The 16,259-nt window shown below is 40.8% G+C and overlaps 1 protein-coding gene across 4 annotated transcripts in view; it reads left to right on the plus strand.

Moving 5' to 3' along the window:
- The window catches only part of eno4 (enolase 4), a 100,805-nt gene that overhangs the window by 56,521 nt on the left and 28,025 nt on the right, over positions 1-16,259 (plus strand). For 3 of the 4 annotated variants that reach the window (XM_072239808.1, XM_072239809.1, XM_072239810.1), the window contains 3 exons: positions 7,303-7,434; positions 11,152-11,217; positions 12,187-12,345. The exons of the other annotated variant lie outside the window; for it this stretch is intronic. In XM_072239808.1, the coding sequence (XP_072095909.1) occupies positions 7,303-7,434; positions 11,152-11,217; positions 12,187-12,345 (357 nt within the window). The remainder of the gene's footprint in view (positions 1-7,302; positions 7,435-11,151; positions 11,218-12,186; positions 12,346-16,259) is intronic. 4 annotated transcript variants of the gene reach the window in all.

The following is a 16,259-nucleotide window of genomic DNA, read 5'->3' on the forward strand; positions in this document are numbered from 1 at the left end:
TACCTTAACGCAAGAAGTATCACAAACGAGGGTAATGAACTTAGACTCTGGATCAGTACATGGAACTACAACATTGTGGCCATTACAGAGACAAGGGTAGGAATGGCTGCTGGATATTTTGAAGTTTAGATGTTTCAAAAGGGACAGAGAAGGAGGTAATAGAGGTGGGGGACTGGCATTTCTAACCAGGGATAGTATCACAGCTGTGGATTGTTTACTGAGTCAGTGTAACTGGAAGTCAGAAACAGAAATCAGACTATTGAGGGTGTTCTATAGCCTTGCTCCCCAATAGCAACAGGGATACATGGGAGCAGATCAGAAGGCAGATTACTGAGTTTAAACGCAAACAACAGGAATTCTGCAGATGCTGGAAATTCAAGCAACACACATCAAAGTTGCTGGTGAACGCAGCAGGCCAGGCAGCATCTGTAGGAAGAGATGCAGTCGACGTTTCAGGCCGAGACCCTTCGTCAGGACTAACTGAAGGAAGAGTGAGTAAGGGATTTGAAAGTTGGAGGGGGAGGGGGAGTTCCAAAATGATAGGGGAAGACAGGAGGGGGAGGGATGGAGCCAAGAGCTGGACAGGTGATAGGCAAAAGGGGATATGAGAGGATCATGGGACAGGAGGTCCGGGAAGAAAGACAAGGGGGGGGGGGACCCAGAGGATGGGCAAGAGGTATATTCAGAGGAACAGAGGGAGAAAAAGGAGAGTGAGAGAAAGAATGTGTGCATAAAAATAAGTAACAGATGGGGTACGAGGGGGAGGTGGGGCCTTAGCGGAAGTTAGAGAAGTCGATGTTCATGCCATCAGGTTGGAGGCTACCCAGACGGAATATAAGGTGTTGTTCCTCCAACCTGAGTGTGGCTTCATCTTTACAGTAGAGGAGGCCGTGGATAGACATGTCAGAATGGGAATGGGATTGTCTTCAGTGATTTCAACTTCCCTGACATTAATTGCCACCCTGTTAATGCAAAAGATTAAATGGGGCAAAATTTGTGGGGTGTATTTAGAAAGGATTTTTGACATAATCTATGGACAGACCAACACAAGGAGAGGCCATACAAGGTTTGGTACTAGGCTGTGAACCTGGTGAGGTGACAAACCTCTCAGTGGGTGAGCATTTTGAAGACAGTGACTGCATCTCCCTGAATTGCATAGCTTTGGAAAAGGATAGGGCAAATGATATGGGAAAATATTTAATTGAGGGAGGACTTATTATGATGCTATTGGACAGAAATGTAAGAGCATAAATTGGAAACGGATGTTCTCAAGGAAATATGGAGGTTGATTAAGGAGCATTTGTATGGGGTTCTGGAGGCAGGAAAAGAATTATAGGGTGAAGAATAAATGGTTGATGAGGTAGAAACATGTCGTGAGAACAAAGGACACATGTTCCCACTGGCCACACAAGTAGTAACAGAAGATTGGAAGATGACAAATGTTACTCTGTTCAATTTCTGGGAGCTATAGACCAGTGAGTCTTACAGCAGTGGCGGACAAGGTATTTTTAGAGACAGGGTTTATGAGAATTTGGAGAAGCATAGTATGATTAGGGAGAGTCAGCATGGCTTTGTGATGGGTAGGCTGTGCCTCTTGAATCTCATTGACTTTTTTGAGGAAGGGACAAAACAAATTGATGAAGATAGAGCAGTGGATGTGGTATATATGCACTTGCATAAGGCATTTCAACAAGATTCCCCATGGTTGGCTCATTTCAGAGAGTCATAAGGCATGGGATCAATGGAAACATGGCTACATAGCTTCAGAATTGGCTTGCTTATGGAAGGCAAAAGGTAATAGTAGATAGAGCATATTCTGTTTGCTCTAGGGAGGCTATTTGCGTAGAATTGAGGAATGGGAAAGGTGTAGTGATGCTTATAGGGGTGTATTATAGACCACCTAATGGGGAGCGAGAATTGGAGGAGCAAATTTGTAAGGAGATAGCAGATATTTGTAGTAAACACAAGGTTGTGATTGTGGGAGATTTTAATTTTCCACACATAGACTGGGAAACCCATTCTGTAAAAGGGCTGGATGGTTTGGAGTTTGTAAAATGTGTGCAAGATAGTTTTTTGCAGCAATACATAGAGATACCAACTAGAGAAGGGGCAGTGTTGGATCTCCTGTTAGGGAATAAGATAGGTCAGGTGACGGAGGTTTATGTTGGGGAGCACTTCGTCTCCAGTGATCACAATGCCATTAGTTTCAGTATAATTATGGAGAAGGATAGGTCTGGACCCAGGGTTGAGATTTTTGTTTGGAGCAAGGCTAACTGAGGAGATGCGAAAGGATTTAGAAGGAGTGGATTGGGACAATTTGTTTTATGGGAAGAATGTAATAGAGAAATGAAGGTCATTTAAAGGTGAAATTTTGAGGGTACAAAATCTTTATGTTCCTGTAGGTTGAAAGGAAAGGTTAAAAGTTTGAGAGAGCCATGGTTTTCAAGGGATATTGGAAACTTGGTTCAGAACAAGAGAGATATCTACAATAAATATAGGAAGCATGGAGTAAATAAGGTGCTCGAGAAATATAAAGAATGTAAAAAGAATCTTAAGAAAGAAATTAGAAAAGCTAAAAGAAGATATGAGGTTGCTTTGGCAAGTAAGGTGAAAATAAATCCCAAGGGTTTCTACAGTTATATTAATAGCAAAAGGATAGTGAGGGATAAAATTGGTCCCTTAGAGAATCAGAGTGGACCGCTATGTGCGGAGCCAAAAGAGATGGGGGAGATTTTGAACAATTTCTTTTCTTCGGTAGTCACTAAGGAGAAAGATATTGAATTGTGTAAGGTAAGGGAAACAAGTAGAGTAGTTATGGAAACTATGATGATTAAAGAAGAGGAAGTACTGGCGCTTTTAAGGAATATAAAAGTGGATAAGTCCCCAGGTCCTGACAGGGTATTCCCTAGGACCTTGAGGGAAGTTAGTGTGGAAATAGCAGGGGCTCTGACAGAAATATTTCAAATGTCATTAAAAATGGGGATGGTGCCGGAGGATTGGCGTATTGCTTATGTTGTTCCTTTGTTTAAAAAGGGTTCTAAGAGTAAACCTAGCAATGATCAGCCTGTGAGTTTGACGTCAGTGGTGGGTAAATTGATGGAAAGTATTCTTAGAGATGGTATATATATTTATCTGGATAGACAGGGTCTGATTAGGAACAGTCAACTTGGATTTGTGCGTGGAAAGTCATGTTTGACAAATGTTAGTGAATTTTTTGAAGAGGTTACTAGGAAAGTTGATGAGGGTAAAGCGGCGGATGTTGTCTATATGGACTTCAGTAAGGCCTTTGACAAGGTTCCACATGGAAGGTTAGTGACGAAGGTTCAATCATTAGGTATTGATATTGAAGTAGTAAAATGGATTCAGCAGTGGCTGGATGGGAGATGCCAGAGAGTAGTGGTGGATAACTGTCAGGTTGGAGGCCAGTGACTAGTGGTGTGCCTCAGGGATCTGTACTGGGTCCAATGTTGTTTGTCATAAATATTAATGATCTGGATGATGGGGTGGTAAATTGGATTAGTAAGTATGCAGATGATACTAAGATAGGTGGAGCTGTGGATAATGAAGTAGGTTTTCAAAGCTTGCAGAGGGATTTAGGCCAGTTAGAAGAGTGGGCTAAAAGATGGCAGATGGAGTTTAATGCTGATAAATGTGCGGTGCTACATTTTGGTAGGACTAATCAAAATAGGACATACATGGTAAATGGTAGGGCATTGCAGAATGCAGTGGAACAGAGGGATCTAGGAATAATGGTGCATAGTTGGAATCTCATGTGGATAGGGTGGTGAAGAAAGCTTTAGGTATGCTGGCCTTTATAAATCAGAGCATTGAGTATTGGAGTTGGGATGTAATGTTGAAATTGTACAAGGCATTGGTGAGGCCAAATTTGGAGTATTGTGTACAGTTGTGGTCACCGAATTATAGGAAAGATGTCAACAAAATAGAGAGAGTACAGAGAAGATTTACTAGAATGTTACCTGAATTTTATCTCCTAAGTTACAGAGAAAGGTTGAACAAGTTGGGTCTTTATTCTTTGGAATGTAGAAGGTTGAGGGGAGACTTGACAGAGGTATATAAAATTATGAGGGGGATAGATAGAGTTGACGTGGATAGGCTTTTTCCATTGAGAGTGAGGGAGATTCAAACAAGAGGACTTCAGTTGAGAGTTAAAGGGCAAAAGTTTAGGGGTAACATGAGGGGGAACTTCTTTACTCAGAGAGTGGTAGCTGTATGGAACGAGCTTCCAGCAGAAGTGGTTGAGGCAGGTTGGATGTTGTCATTTAAAGTTAAATTGGATAGCTATATGGACAAGAAAGGAATGGAGTGCAGGTCGGTGGGACTAGGTGAGAGTAAGAGTTCGGCACGGACTAGAAGGGCTGAGATGGCCTGTTTCCGTGCTGTAATAGTTATATGTTATATAGTTATGTGGTTTATGTTTGGAGGCCCTTGATCAGTGGTGTTCCACAGAGATCTATTCTAGAAAACTTACACTTTGGGATTTTTATAAATAACTTGTATGAGGAAATGGAAGGGTAGGTTAGTAAGTTTGTACATTATACAAGGGAAGGTTATCGATCGTGTAGAAGGTTGTTGAAATTTATAAAGGGATATTGAGCTCTATCTGCATCTTCTCAGCCCATCTCTGCATCCTATTAATCTGGAAAAGTGTGAAGTGATAGAATTTGGAATGTTGAACTTGAAGGCAGAGCACAAAGTTAGCAGTGTAGAGGAACAGAGGGATTTTGTATTCCAAATGCATGTCTCAAAGTCACCACATAAGTTGATAGGGTAAGCAAGAAGGCATATGATGTATTGGCCTTTATTAGTCTGGGGATTGAGTTCAGAGGCCACAAAGTAATGTAGCAGCTCTATATAACTCTAGCTAGACCACACTTACTCTATTGTTTCAAGTTCATTACAGGAAGAATGTGGATCCTTGAGAGAAGGTGCAGAGGAGATTTACTAGGCTGCTACCTGAATAAAAGAGCTTGCCTTATGAGGAAAGGTTAAGCAAGCTAGGGCTTTTCTCTTTGGAATAAAAGAGGATGATAGAAGATAGGACTTGACAGAGGTATATAAGATGATTCATAGACATCCATTAGTCTCATGAGACCATGGATTTGCACCTTGGAAGGTTTCAAGGCACAGGCCTGGGCAAGGTTGTATGGAAGACCAGCAGCTGCCCATGCTGCAAGTCTCCCCTCTCCACGCCACCGATGTAGTCCAAGGGAAGGGCATTAGCACCCATACAGCTTGGCAACGGTGTCATCACAGAGCAATGTTGGTTAAATGCCTTGCTCAAGGACACACACACTGCCTCAGCCAAGGCTCAAACTAGCAACCTTCAAATCACTAGACGAACGCCTTAACCACTTGTCCACGCGCCAACACATAAGATGATAAAAGGCATTGATACAGGCAACGCCGAGGGCTGCAATGGCTAATATGAGAAGACATACTTTTAAGGTTATTGGAGGAAAGTATAAGGGGATGTCAGAGGTAGAATTTTTTATAGAGTAGTAACACACAGCTTGTTGTGGTGGTAGAAGCAGATACATTAGAAACATTTATGAGACTTTTAGATAGTCACATGAGTGATAGAAAAATGGAATGCTATGTGGGAAGGAACTGTTAGATTGATCTTGGAGTAAATTAAAAGACTGGCACAACATCCTGGGCTATACTGTACTATGTAACTATATTAATGACTCTACTTAAACAGTGAAGCTTGGAATTTCAGACACATAATTATAATATTCAGGCACTAATCTAATTAAGGTATTAACAAGGCTACTTGAAAGATGATAATAGGTGGATCAGTGCAGGTGGATAGAGATAGAGTCATCATCTAAAGATAACCCAGCCAAACAAACTGGCTCACTAAGAAAAACAAGTAAATCATGAAACCTTAAAGGATATAGCTGTAAGAACATGATAAGGCCTCAAAGCAGGTAGTTGTAAGGACATACAGAAGTAGGATAAGATAAAGCTTGCCTTTCAGAAAAGCATCAACAGGCCTACCCCTGCCATCCCAGTGTAATGAATTTTTGTTGGAGAGGCTAACTACATTGAAATGTAACTGTAAAATTAAGAGAGAAGCATTGGCATATTAACTAAGTATGAGCTTTAAGTAAGCTTATCAAATTTTTCCTTGGACCGTGATCACGAAGGATACCAGGCCCTTCAGGTCTTTGAACCAGCTGTTGATCGTCTCTATGAAGTTCCCCCACACTATAGTCTGAGCTCCATACCAGGAAGAGATTACCAGAGGAACAAAGACAGATTTAAGGATGTGCTCCAAGCTTCTTTGAGAAAGTACACCTCCACCATCTTCTGGCATGTTACCATTTAAATTGGAGTGGAAAGATTTGTAATAACGTTGAGAAGCTGAAGTCCATTCATTGGGAACACACAAAGCTTAGCATAAATGGTGAAAGGAGTATACCATCTCTGAAACTACCCACCTACACCCTGCCCTGTTGGGTATCTTGTGCCCCATATGTGGAAGTGTCTGCAGTTTCCACATTGGCATCATCAGTCACCTCAGAACTCATCCAATTCTTGTAAATGAAACAATAGAACAGTATTTGCCCTTCCAATTTTATTAAAATATGTTTACATATTTTATTAGCTTTTATTAAGCAATTATTGTTACTACCTTCAAATCATTTATCATATTATCTATTTTGATATAATAGTAAGTTATAATTCCTATTTAGTTTAAGTCACAGGTCCATCTAGGAGAGGAATCAAAAATAGTAATCTCTCTGATCTCGTCATTCAGCAGATAATAATCTTTGATGATTATCTCTTTTTTTATATTAATTGTTTACAATGTTAGAGATTTTCTATTCACTCTGATTTGGAAGACTCAGTTGCCTTCATTTCATTTGCCACTCTCTCACCTCTTTCTTACAATCAAAATCTGATTTCTATCACCATCTGTAAGGAGGGAAGGTACAATGTTTTTGAGCTATATTAACAATCACTTAATGTTGATGTTTGCTATTAATAGAAATATATCAGTCTATATATCGTTTCTACGGTTCATACTGGTTGTAGTGTGGTGTTGTTGGATATAAATGGTGTAAGTTCAGCTGCAAAATGAGTACAGATTAATAGTATATTAAACAACTCTAATTATTAATTTGCTAAATATTTAGGGGAAAATAGGTTTGCCAAGTACCTGAAAATTATAATATTCAATTCAAATTACAGTATATATGTACTAGAAAATTACTCTCTGCTTTATAAAAACTACTTTCATATTTCCATTAAATTAAACTTTAATTTTCATTTTAGGAATCCCCAAAGGAGATGAGAATGCCCCTTCCATTAATAAGTTTACTTGACTGTGGGAAGTCATCTGGGGGGAAATTAAGATTGCTGAAAGAAGTGATAGCAGTTCCTCAACCTAGTCTTGGTTATAAAAAGGTACGACATTTGATTAGGTATTTGTCTGACCTGTTTGATTAACTGCTATTTATCTGATCTAACCCCATGAAGAAACCAGTAGACGTTAAAATTATCTATTCTGATAAAGATAAACACAAGGGAGTTGCAGATGCTGGAAATCCAGAGTAACACACACAAAATGCTGAAGGAACCCAGCAGGTCTGGCAGCATGTATGGAAATTAATGAACAGTCTGCGTTTTGGGATAGAATATAAGGTGCTACTCCTCCGCAATGAAAGTGACCTGATCTTGACACAAGAAGCAGCCATGGACCGATACATTAGAATGGGAATGGAATTAAAATTCTTGGCCACTGGGAAGTCCCACTTGTGGCATATAGTGCAGAAATGTTCAACAAGGTGGCCCCAGAGTTTATGACGGGTCTCACCAATGTAGAGGAGGCTGCAATGGGAGCACTGGACACAATAAACAACCCTATGAGATTCGCAGATTATGCGTTGCCTCACCTGGAAGGACTCCCTGGGGCCCTGCAAGGAGGTGAATGGGCAAGTGTAGCACTTAGGCTACTTGCAGAGCTAAGTGCTGGGAGGGAGATTAGTGGGGGAAGATTAACGGACAAGGGAGTGATCCCTGCGGAAAGCGGGGAGGGAAGAAGGTAAAGATATGTTCAGAGATGGCGGAAGTTGTGAAGGATAATGTGTTGGATGTGAAGGCTGATGGGGTGGTAGAGAAAGACCAGAGGAACTCTTATCACTGTTAAGGTGGTGGGAATATGGGTGAGCGCAGATGTATGGAAAATGGAGGAGATGAGGGTGAAGGGAAGGAGGGGAAACCCCATTCTTTAAAGAAGGAGGACATCTCTGATGTTCTGGAACAGAAAGCTGCATCCTGGGAACAGATGTAGAGGAAGCGAAGAAACTGAGAAAAGGGAATAGCATTTTTACAGGCGATAGGACAGGAAGAGGTATGGTTGAGGTAACCGTGAAAATCAGTAGGTTTATAAAAGATGTTGTTTGACAGCTTGTCTCCAGAGCTGGAGACAGATAAATCAGTAAAAGAGAGAGAGAGATGTCAGAGACGGAACAAGTGAATTTAAGAATAGGGTGGAAGTTAGAGGCAAAGTTGACAAACTCAGCATAGGATAGGTGCATGAAGCAATGCTGTTGTAGTTGTAGCGGAGAAACAGTTGGGAAATATAACTGGGAATAGCTTTGAACATGGACTGTTCTACATAGCCAACAAAGAGGCAGGCATAGCTGGAGCCCATGTGAGTTGCCATGGCTACCCCTTGAGTTTGGAGAAAGTGGGAGGAGCAGAAGGAAAAATTGTTCAGGTGTGTACTACTCTGTCAGATAGAAGATAGTGGTGGTAGAGAGGGATTGGTTGGTTCTTTTGTCAAGAAAGAAGCAAAGAGCTTTGAGGCCTTTTTGATAGGTGCTAGAAGTGTATAGGGACTGAAAGAGCTGATTGTGGACTTCAGGAAAGGCAAGACGAAGAAACACATACGAATCCTCATTGAGGGATCAGAAGTGGAGAGAGTGAGCAGTTTCATGTTCCTGGGTGTCAAGACTTCTGAAGTTCTAACCTGGTCCCAACATATCAATGTAGTTGTAAAGAAGGCAAGACAGTGGCTATACTTCATTAGGAGTTTGAAGAGATTTGGCATGTCAACAAATGCACTCAAAAACTTCTATAGATGTACCGTGGAGTGCATTCTGACAGGCTGCAACACTGTCTGGTATTGGGGGGGGGGGGGGAGATGCGGCTACTGCACAGGACCGAAAGCAGCTGCAGAGGGTTGTAAATCTAGTCAACTCCATCTTGAGCACTAGCCTACAAAGTACCCAGGATATCTTCAGAGAGCGGTGTCTCAGAAAGGCAGCGTCCATTATTAAGGACCTCCAGCACCCAGGGCATGCCCTTTTCTCACTGTTACCATCAGGTAGGAGGTACAGAAGCCTGAAGGCACACACTCAGTGATACCGGAATAGCTTCTTCCGATTCCTAAATGGACATTGAACCCTTGGACATTACCTCACTTTTTTTTAATATACAGTATTTCTGTTTTATGCACATTTTTAAATCTATTCAATATACGTATACTGTAACTGATTTACTTATTATTATTTTCTCTCTTCTATATTATGTATTGCATTGAACTGCTGCTGCAAAGTTAACAAATTTCATGTCACGTGCTGGTGATAATAAACCTGATTCTGATTCTGAATATCAATGGTGAAGGTGAGGTGGTCAAGGCCATGAAATTGAAAGTTACAGAGGAGACTGAGGGCATGAGAAGAATCGCAGATGTAGTGGGAAGGGACTGCACCAAGGGGGATGGAATGGAATTGAGATATGAGGACACAAGTTCAGTGGGCAAGAGAAAGCTGAGACAATAGGCCTACCTGGACTGTTCGGTTTGTGGATCTTGGGTAGAAGTGAGCATTACAATGCAAGGGAGCTATGAGTTTGGTGGCAGTAGATTGGTGTAGAATGTAAGAGCAGGAAGATAGTGATAGAACTTTATAAAACATTATTTACACCACAGCTGGAACACTGTGTATAGATTTGTTTACCACATTGTAAGGAAGATTTGATTGCAATGGAGGGGACACAGAGAGATATTCAGAAAGTTGCTTAGGATGGAGATTCTGAGATATGAGAAGAATATGAATAGGCTGCATTTGTTTTCCTTGGAGCAGAGAAGGGTGCAGGAGAATTTTATAGTGGTATACAAACTATGAGGAGCATCGGTGTTGGGAAATCCTACCCCTTAGCAGAGTTATCTAAAATTAGAGCGGACAGGTCCAACATAAGGTTGAAAAATGATCGAGGAAGGAACCTTTTCACCTAGAGCGGGGATCCCAACCTGGTGCCCATGGACCCCTCAGTTAACGGTAGGGATCCATGGTATTAAAAAGGTTGGGAACCCCTAACCTAGAGGCTAGTTGAAATCCGAAACACTTTGCCAGAGTGGGTGATGGAGGCAGATATTCTCACAACATTTAAGAAGTTATATGAAAGAGCACTTGAATTGTCCGTACATTAAAATCTACGTACCAAATATGGGTACATGGGATTAATATAGACAGTCGATGAATAGAATTCAGATGGTAGGCCAAAGGGCTTGGTTCCATCCTAGAGAACTCTATGACTTCATTATTCTGTTTAAGTCATTAATATACTTAAATTCTGAAACAGTGCAGCACACAAATTATTATTTTTTTCAACCAATAATAGATTCATTTAGGCCTACTCTATTTTCAATTAGCCAACTAATCTCCTATCAAAACGAGTGATTACCTCTACACCATGAGCTTCTATTTTCTACAACGATCTCTGAAGCAGCACCTTCAAATGCTTTCTGGAAGTCCAAGTATGGTACATTCACCAGTCCCCATTTATTCGTCACATATTTTCCTAAAAAAAAATTCCAATAAATTAGCCAAATATGTTTTTACTTTCACAAAACTAAGTTAACAAATTTCACATCACATGCTGGTGATGATAAACTTGATTCTGAAAACCATGTTGATTTTGCCTGATTACCTTGAATGTTTCCAAGTACTCTGCTATAATGATAATAGCTCCTCATGACAAATATTTAGCTAAGCAATCCATTTAAGCTGGAAAATTTAAAATATTGATTGACAAATCTGGCAAACCTCCTTACTTTTACTACTACCTTGGCATGATCTGAGAATATAATTAGAGCTGTTTGATATTGTCTTTCAGGCTCTCAAAATGATGAGAGATCTTCAGCAAGAAATAAGCAAGTGGATGTTACCACCAAAACATGGAGTAAGAATATATTAAAGAATGATCCATTTGTCATACTAAGCATTCTTGAAACTATTTTACATTATATATTTGGATTCATGTTATAGTGAATTCCAGTTAATTGGGCCATCAGTTAACTGGGGCAGCTGCTTACTTAGAACACTTCTTAAAGAACAAAAACCGATGGAGTAAATTGCCAGGATTACCTTTGTCTATTTGGGACATGATGCATTAGTCGCAGGCACTTGCATGGCTGTTAGACACAGCACCTTCTTTGAGTAAACAGTTTTAAAGTGGCATCACTCGCATGTGTTTGTGTTTAAAAAGAAAACTGATTATTGGCACTGATAGTTGGCAAATAATAAGCAGCAAAGCAATTCAGAACTGTTTTGTTCATTCTGATTTCAAGCATTCGAGCTTGAAGATGCCAGAAACAGCCAGAAGTGAAAATGAAACCATTTCATTACTTCAACATGTCAGGAACTGCGAAGGATTTGAAGGTATTGACAATCATCTTGAATGTTACAATGAAAATGAAGATTTGGAGGATGCAATCATTGATAGGATTGTATGAAGGCAGTCCACTATCTGCACTGATTTTATTAATTTACAGCCAAAAGAACATGACATGGATGTATTCCTCCATCGATACATATTAGGAACTAATACACAATTTTATAGTACTGTCGTGCTATTGGTAGTGTGCAAATTTGTTCTGTATTTCATTTAAATGTATAATTTGTTACTCATTTTGTCTTTTTATACCTTTTTAACTATTTCCATGAAACTTTGGCCAATTGGGGCAGCTGCTTAATTGAGCCAAAATGTACTGCCCCTGATGTGACCCAATTAACTGGAATCCACTTTTTAAAACAAAGCAGGCAAGCCTTACTATCTCTGTTTCTGTAGGTGGAGGAAGGGGATTATTATGCAGATCACTTAATCTGCTTTTTAACACAAACAGACTGAAAAACTTGTTTCTACATTCAGCCTGCAGTAATGTCTCATTTGGGTTGCTGGAAGAAAGGTTATGATCGTATAGAACAAGCTTTTGAGGTGATTCAGGAGGCTTGTACCACACTACAAATGACATTGGGAGAGGACCTGCATTTGATGCTAAACTGTGGTGCACATGAATTAATGGATTATGTGAGTTAATATTACATTTACGTGTATACATGAGTATTCAAATCTATAAATCATCAAGGTTCTTATCTTTGTGTACAAATCACTTTGCTCCTTCTGTGAAATTTCTAAACCTGTGCCTTTTAACCTCTCCTCATTCAATAGACAGAAAAGGGAAAGAGGTCCTTCACAGTGAGTATATAGAGTCAGGAAAGAGGCTGAAGAAAAGGACCCCCAGGGTTGTAATCTCCCAGTTACTCTCTGTGCCACCTGCTAGTGCAGGTAGGAATGGGGTGATAGCACGGATGAATGAGTGGCTATGGAGATGGTGCAGGGGACAGGGTTTTAAGTTCTCAGATCATTGGAACCTTTTCTAATACAAGAGAGACGGATTGCACCCTGAACTGGAGGGAAACCAGTATCTTGGTCATGAGGTGTGCTGATGCTACTCGAGGGAGTTTAAACCAGTTTTGCCGGGGGTTGGAACTGGAGCCCATGTCATTAAGGGAGGAATCGGACCAGAAGGTAGAGGTAAGGGAAAGTATTGAAAGGCAAAATCAAAATAACAGATATTAAAGGTTAGATAGTTTGATGTCTGTGTAGTTTAATGCTAGGAGTTTTATGGAAAAGGTGATGAATTTAGAGCATGGATCAGTACATGGAACAACAATGTTGTAGCCATTACTGAAACTTGGTTGAGAGAGGGGCAGGAATGGGTGATTAATGTACCAGGTTTTTGAAGTCTTAGAAAAGATAGAGGAGGAGGTAAAGGGTTGGGGGTTGAGTTGCACTACTAATCAGGGACAATATCACAGCTGCACTCAGGAGAGATATACTGGAGGGGTCAGGCACTGAGTCCATTTGGGTGGAACTCAGGAAAAGGAAGGGTGCAACCACACTGGCAGGATTGTACCTCACACCCTCCGATAACCTCCAGGACATTGAGGAACAGATATATGATCAGATTAAGGAAATGTGTAAAAATAATAAGGTTGTTGTTATGGGGGATTTCAACATCTCTAATGTAAGGGGTTTGGATGGAGCAGAATTTGTTAAGTGTATCCAGGAGAGTTTCTTAAATCAATATGTGGATGTTCTAATGAGAGGAGGGACCGTATTAGAGCTGGTGTTGGGTAAAGAGCCTGGCCAGGTGACTGACCTTTCAGTGGGTGAACAGTGACCACAATTCCTTAACTTTCAGGCAATAATTAAGGATAGGCAAGGTCATTGTAGGAGAGCTTTAAATTGGAGTAGGACAAATTACGATGATATCAGACGGAAACTAAGAAGCGTTAATTGGGAACACCTTTTCTCTGGCAAGCCCACATCAGACATGTGGAGGGTGTTCAAAGGATCAATTGCACAGAGTACAGGAAAAGTATTTTCCTGTTAGAAGAAAGAACTGGGGTGGAAAGATAAGAAAACCTTGGACGTCCAGAGAGGTGATGAATTTAATCAAGAAGATAAAGGAAAAGTATGTAAAGTTTTGGAAATTAGGATCAAATGAAGCGTATGAGGAGTATTAAGAAGCCAGAAAAGAACTAAAGAAAGGAATAAGGAAAACCTGGAGAGGCCATGGAAAGTCCTTAGCAAGTAGGGTTAAGGTGAATCCCAAGGCATTCCATACATGGATCAAGAGAAAGAGGGTGGAACCACTCAAGAATAAAGAGGGGAAATTTTGCTTGGATGCAGAGAATGTGAGTGAGGTATTTAATGAGTATCTTGCTTCAGTATTTACCAAGGAAAAGGATGTGGAGGAACAGAAGATCAGTGCTGAGTATTTAAATATGTTAGGGCGTTTAGAGGTCAAAAAGGAGGAAGAGTTGGGCCTCCTAATGAGTAATAAAGTGGATAAGTTCCTAGGGCTTGATGGGATTTATCATTGAAGGAGGCAAGAGACGAGATTGCTGGGCCCTTGACCAGTATCTTTGTGTCCTCTTTAGCCATAGGCAAGGTCCCAGAGGACTGGCAAGAGGCTAATGTACCTCTATTTAAGAAGGCAGCAAGGGAAAATCCTGGGAGCAATAGACCAGTGAGCTCACATATTTGTAGGGAAATTGCTGGAGAGAATTCTTAGGGAGTGGTTAAATGAACATTTGGAAACGCGTGGCCTAATTAGGGAGAGCCTACATTGGCTTTGTGCATGGCAGGTGACAAGAGAGATTGATGCAGTGAATGTTGTCTACATGGATTTTAGTATGGTGTTTGACAAAGTCCCTCAATGGAGGCTAATCCAGAAGATTAAGGTGCATGGGATCCATGGCAAATTGCATGTTTGGATTCAGAAATTGCTTGCACATGGAAGACAGAGGCCAGTGGTTGAAGGGACTCATTTGAGCTGGAAGCCTGTAATTAGTGGATTTCCACAATGATCTGTGCTGGGACCTCTGTCGTTTGGATGTATGTACATGACCTGGGTGAAAATGTAGATGGGTGAGTTAGGAAATTTGCAGATGATACCAAGATTAGTGGAGTTGTGGATAGTGTAGTAGACTGCAAAGAATATAGTGCAATATCAATTGCAGATATGGGCTGAGAAATGGCAGGTGGAGTTTAACCCAGATAAATATAAGGTGTTGCACCTTGGTAAGGCAAATGCAAAGAGACAGTACACTGTTAAGGGCGAGATCCTTAACAGAGTTACCAAGCAGAGAGATCTTGGGATCCAAGTTCATAGCTCCTTAAATGTTACTACATAAGTTGATGAGGTGGTTAAGAAGGCTATAGAATGTTTGCTATTATTAGTTGAGGCATTGTTCAAAAGTCGGGAGGTTATGTTGCAACTTTATAAAACTCAAGTTAGGCCACATCTGGAGTATTGTGTACACCACAATGGGAAGGATGTTGAGGATTTTGAGAGGGTGCAGAAGAGGTTTACTAGGATCTGCCCAATTTAGAGGGTGTATGCTATCACAAGAAGGTGGATAAACTTGGGTTGTTTTCTCTGGAGCGCCAGAGGCAGAGGGCAGATCTGATAGAAGTTTACAAGATTATGAGAGGCAAAGACAGAGTGGACAGAGAGCATGTTTCCTAGGATTGAATTGTCTAATACCAGAGGGCATGCATTGAAGGTGAAAGGGGGTAAGTTCAAAGGGATGTGAGGGGTATTTTTTTTAATCAGAGAGTCATGGATGCCTGGAGTACCCTGCCTGGTATTGTGGTATAGGCAAATACATTAGAAGCTTTGAAGAGATGTTTAGATAGGCAGATAGATGTAAGGAACATGGAAGAACATGGACATGGTGTAGGTAGGTTTGTGTGCTACTGATTTGCTTTTTTAACTGGTTCGGCATCACATTGAAGGCTGAATGGCCTGTTCCTGTGCTGTACTGCACTAACTTGTAATCTCTCTCAATGAGTGGGGATCTCATTGAAACCTTTTGAATGTTGAAAGGCCTAGATAGAGTAGTTGTGGCAAAGATATTTCCCATGGTAGGGGAGTCTAGGACAAGAGGGTACAACCTCAGGATAGAGGGGTATCCTTTTAAAACAGAGATGTGGAGAAATTTCTTTAGCCAGAGGGTGGTGAATTTGAGGAATTTATTACCACAGGCAGCTATGGAGGCCAGGTAATTTAAGGTGGAGCTTGATTGTACTTGGAATCAAAGGTTACAGGGGAAGGCCAGGGAGTGGGGCTGAGGAGGAGAAAAAAGGATCAGCCATGACTGAATGGCAGAGCAGACTCGACGGGCCAAATGGCCTAGTTCTGTTCCTATGTCTTATGATCTTATTTCCAGTTTTGTTTCAGCAGCCCTGCATGATGTCTTCACCAGTCTGATTTGCGTGTCTGTGGAATATCTTAACTATTTTCATACGAATCAATACTTCATGCATAGTTGATTCAGGAACAAGGAGTATAGAGGCCTTATGTCTAAAGTATACTGAAAATGTGTTTGCCAGGTTTTTCTTTGAGGATGCCTATTAAAGATGGGACATTC

The sequence above is a fragment of the Mobula birostris genome, chromosome 21, assembly GCF_030028105.1.
Source record: "Mobula birostris isolate sMobBir1 chromosome 21, sMobBir1.hap1, whole genome shotgun sequence".
Classification (NCBI taxonomy): Eukaryota; Metazoa; Chordata; class Chondrichthyes; order Myliobatiformes; family Myliobatidae; genus Mobula; species Mobula birostris.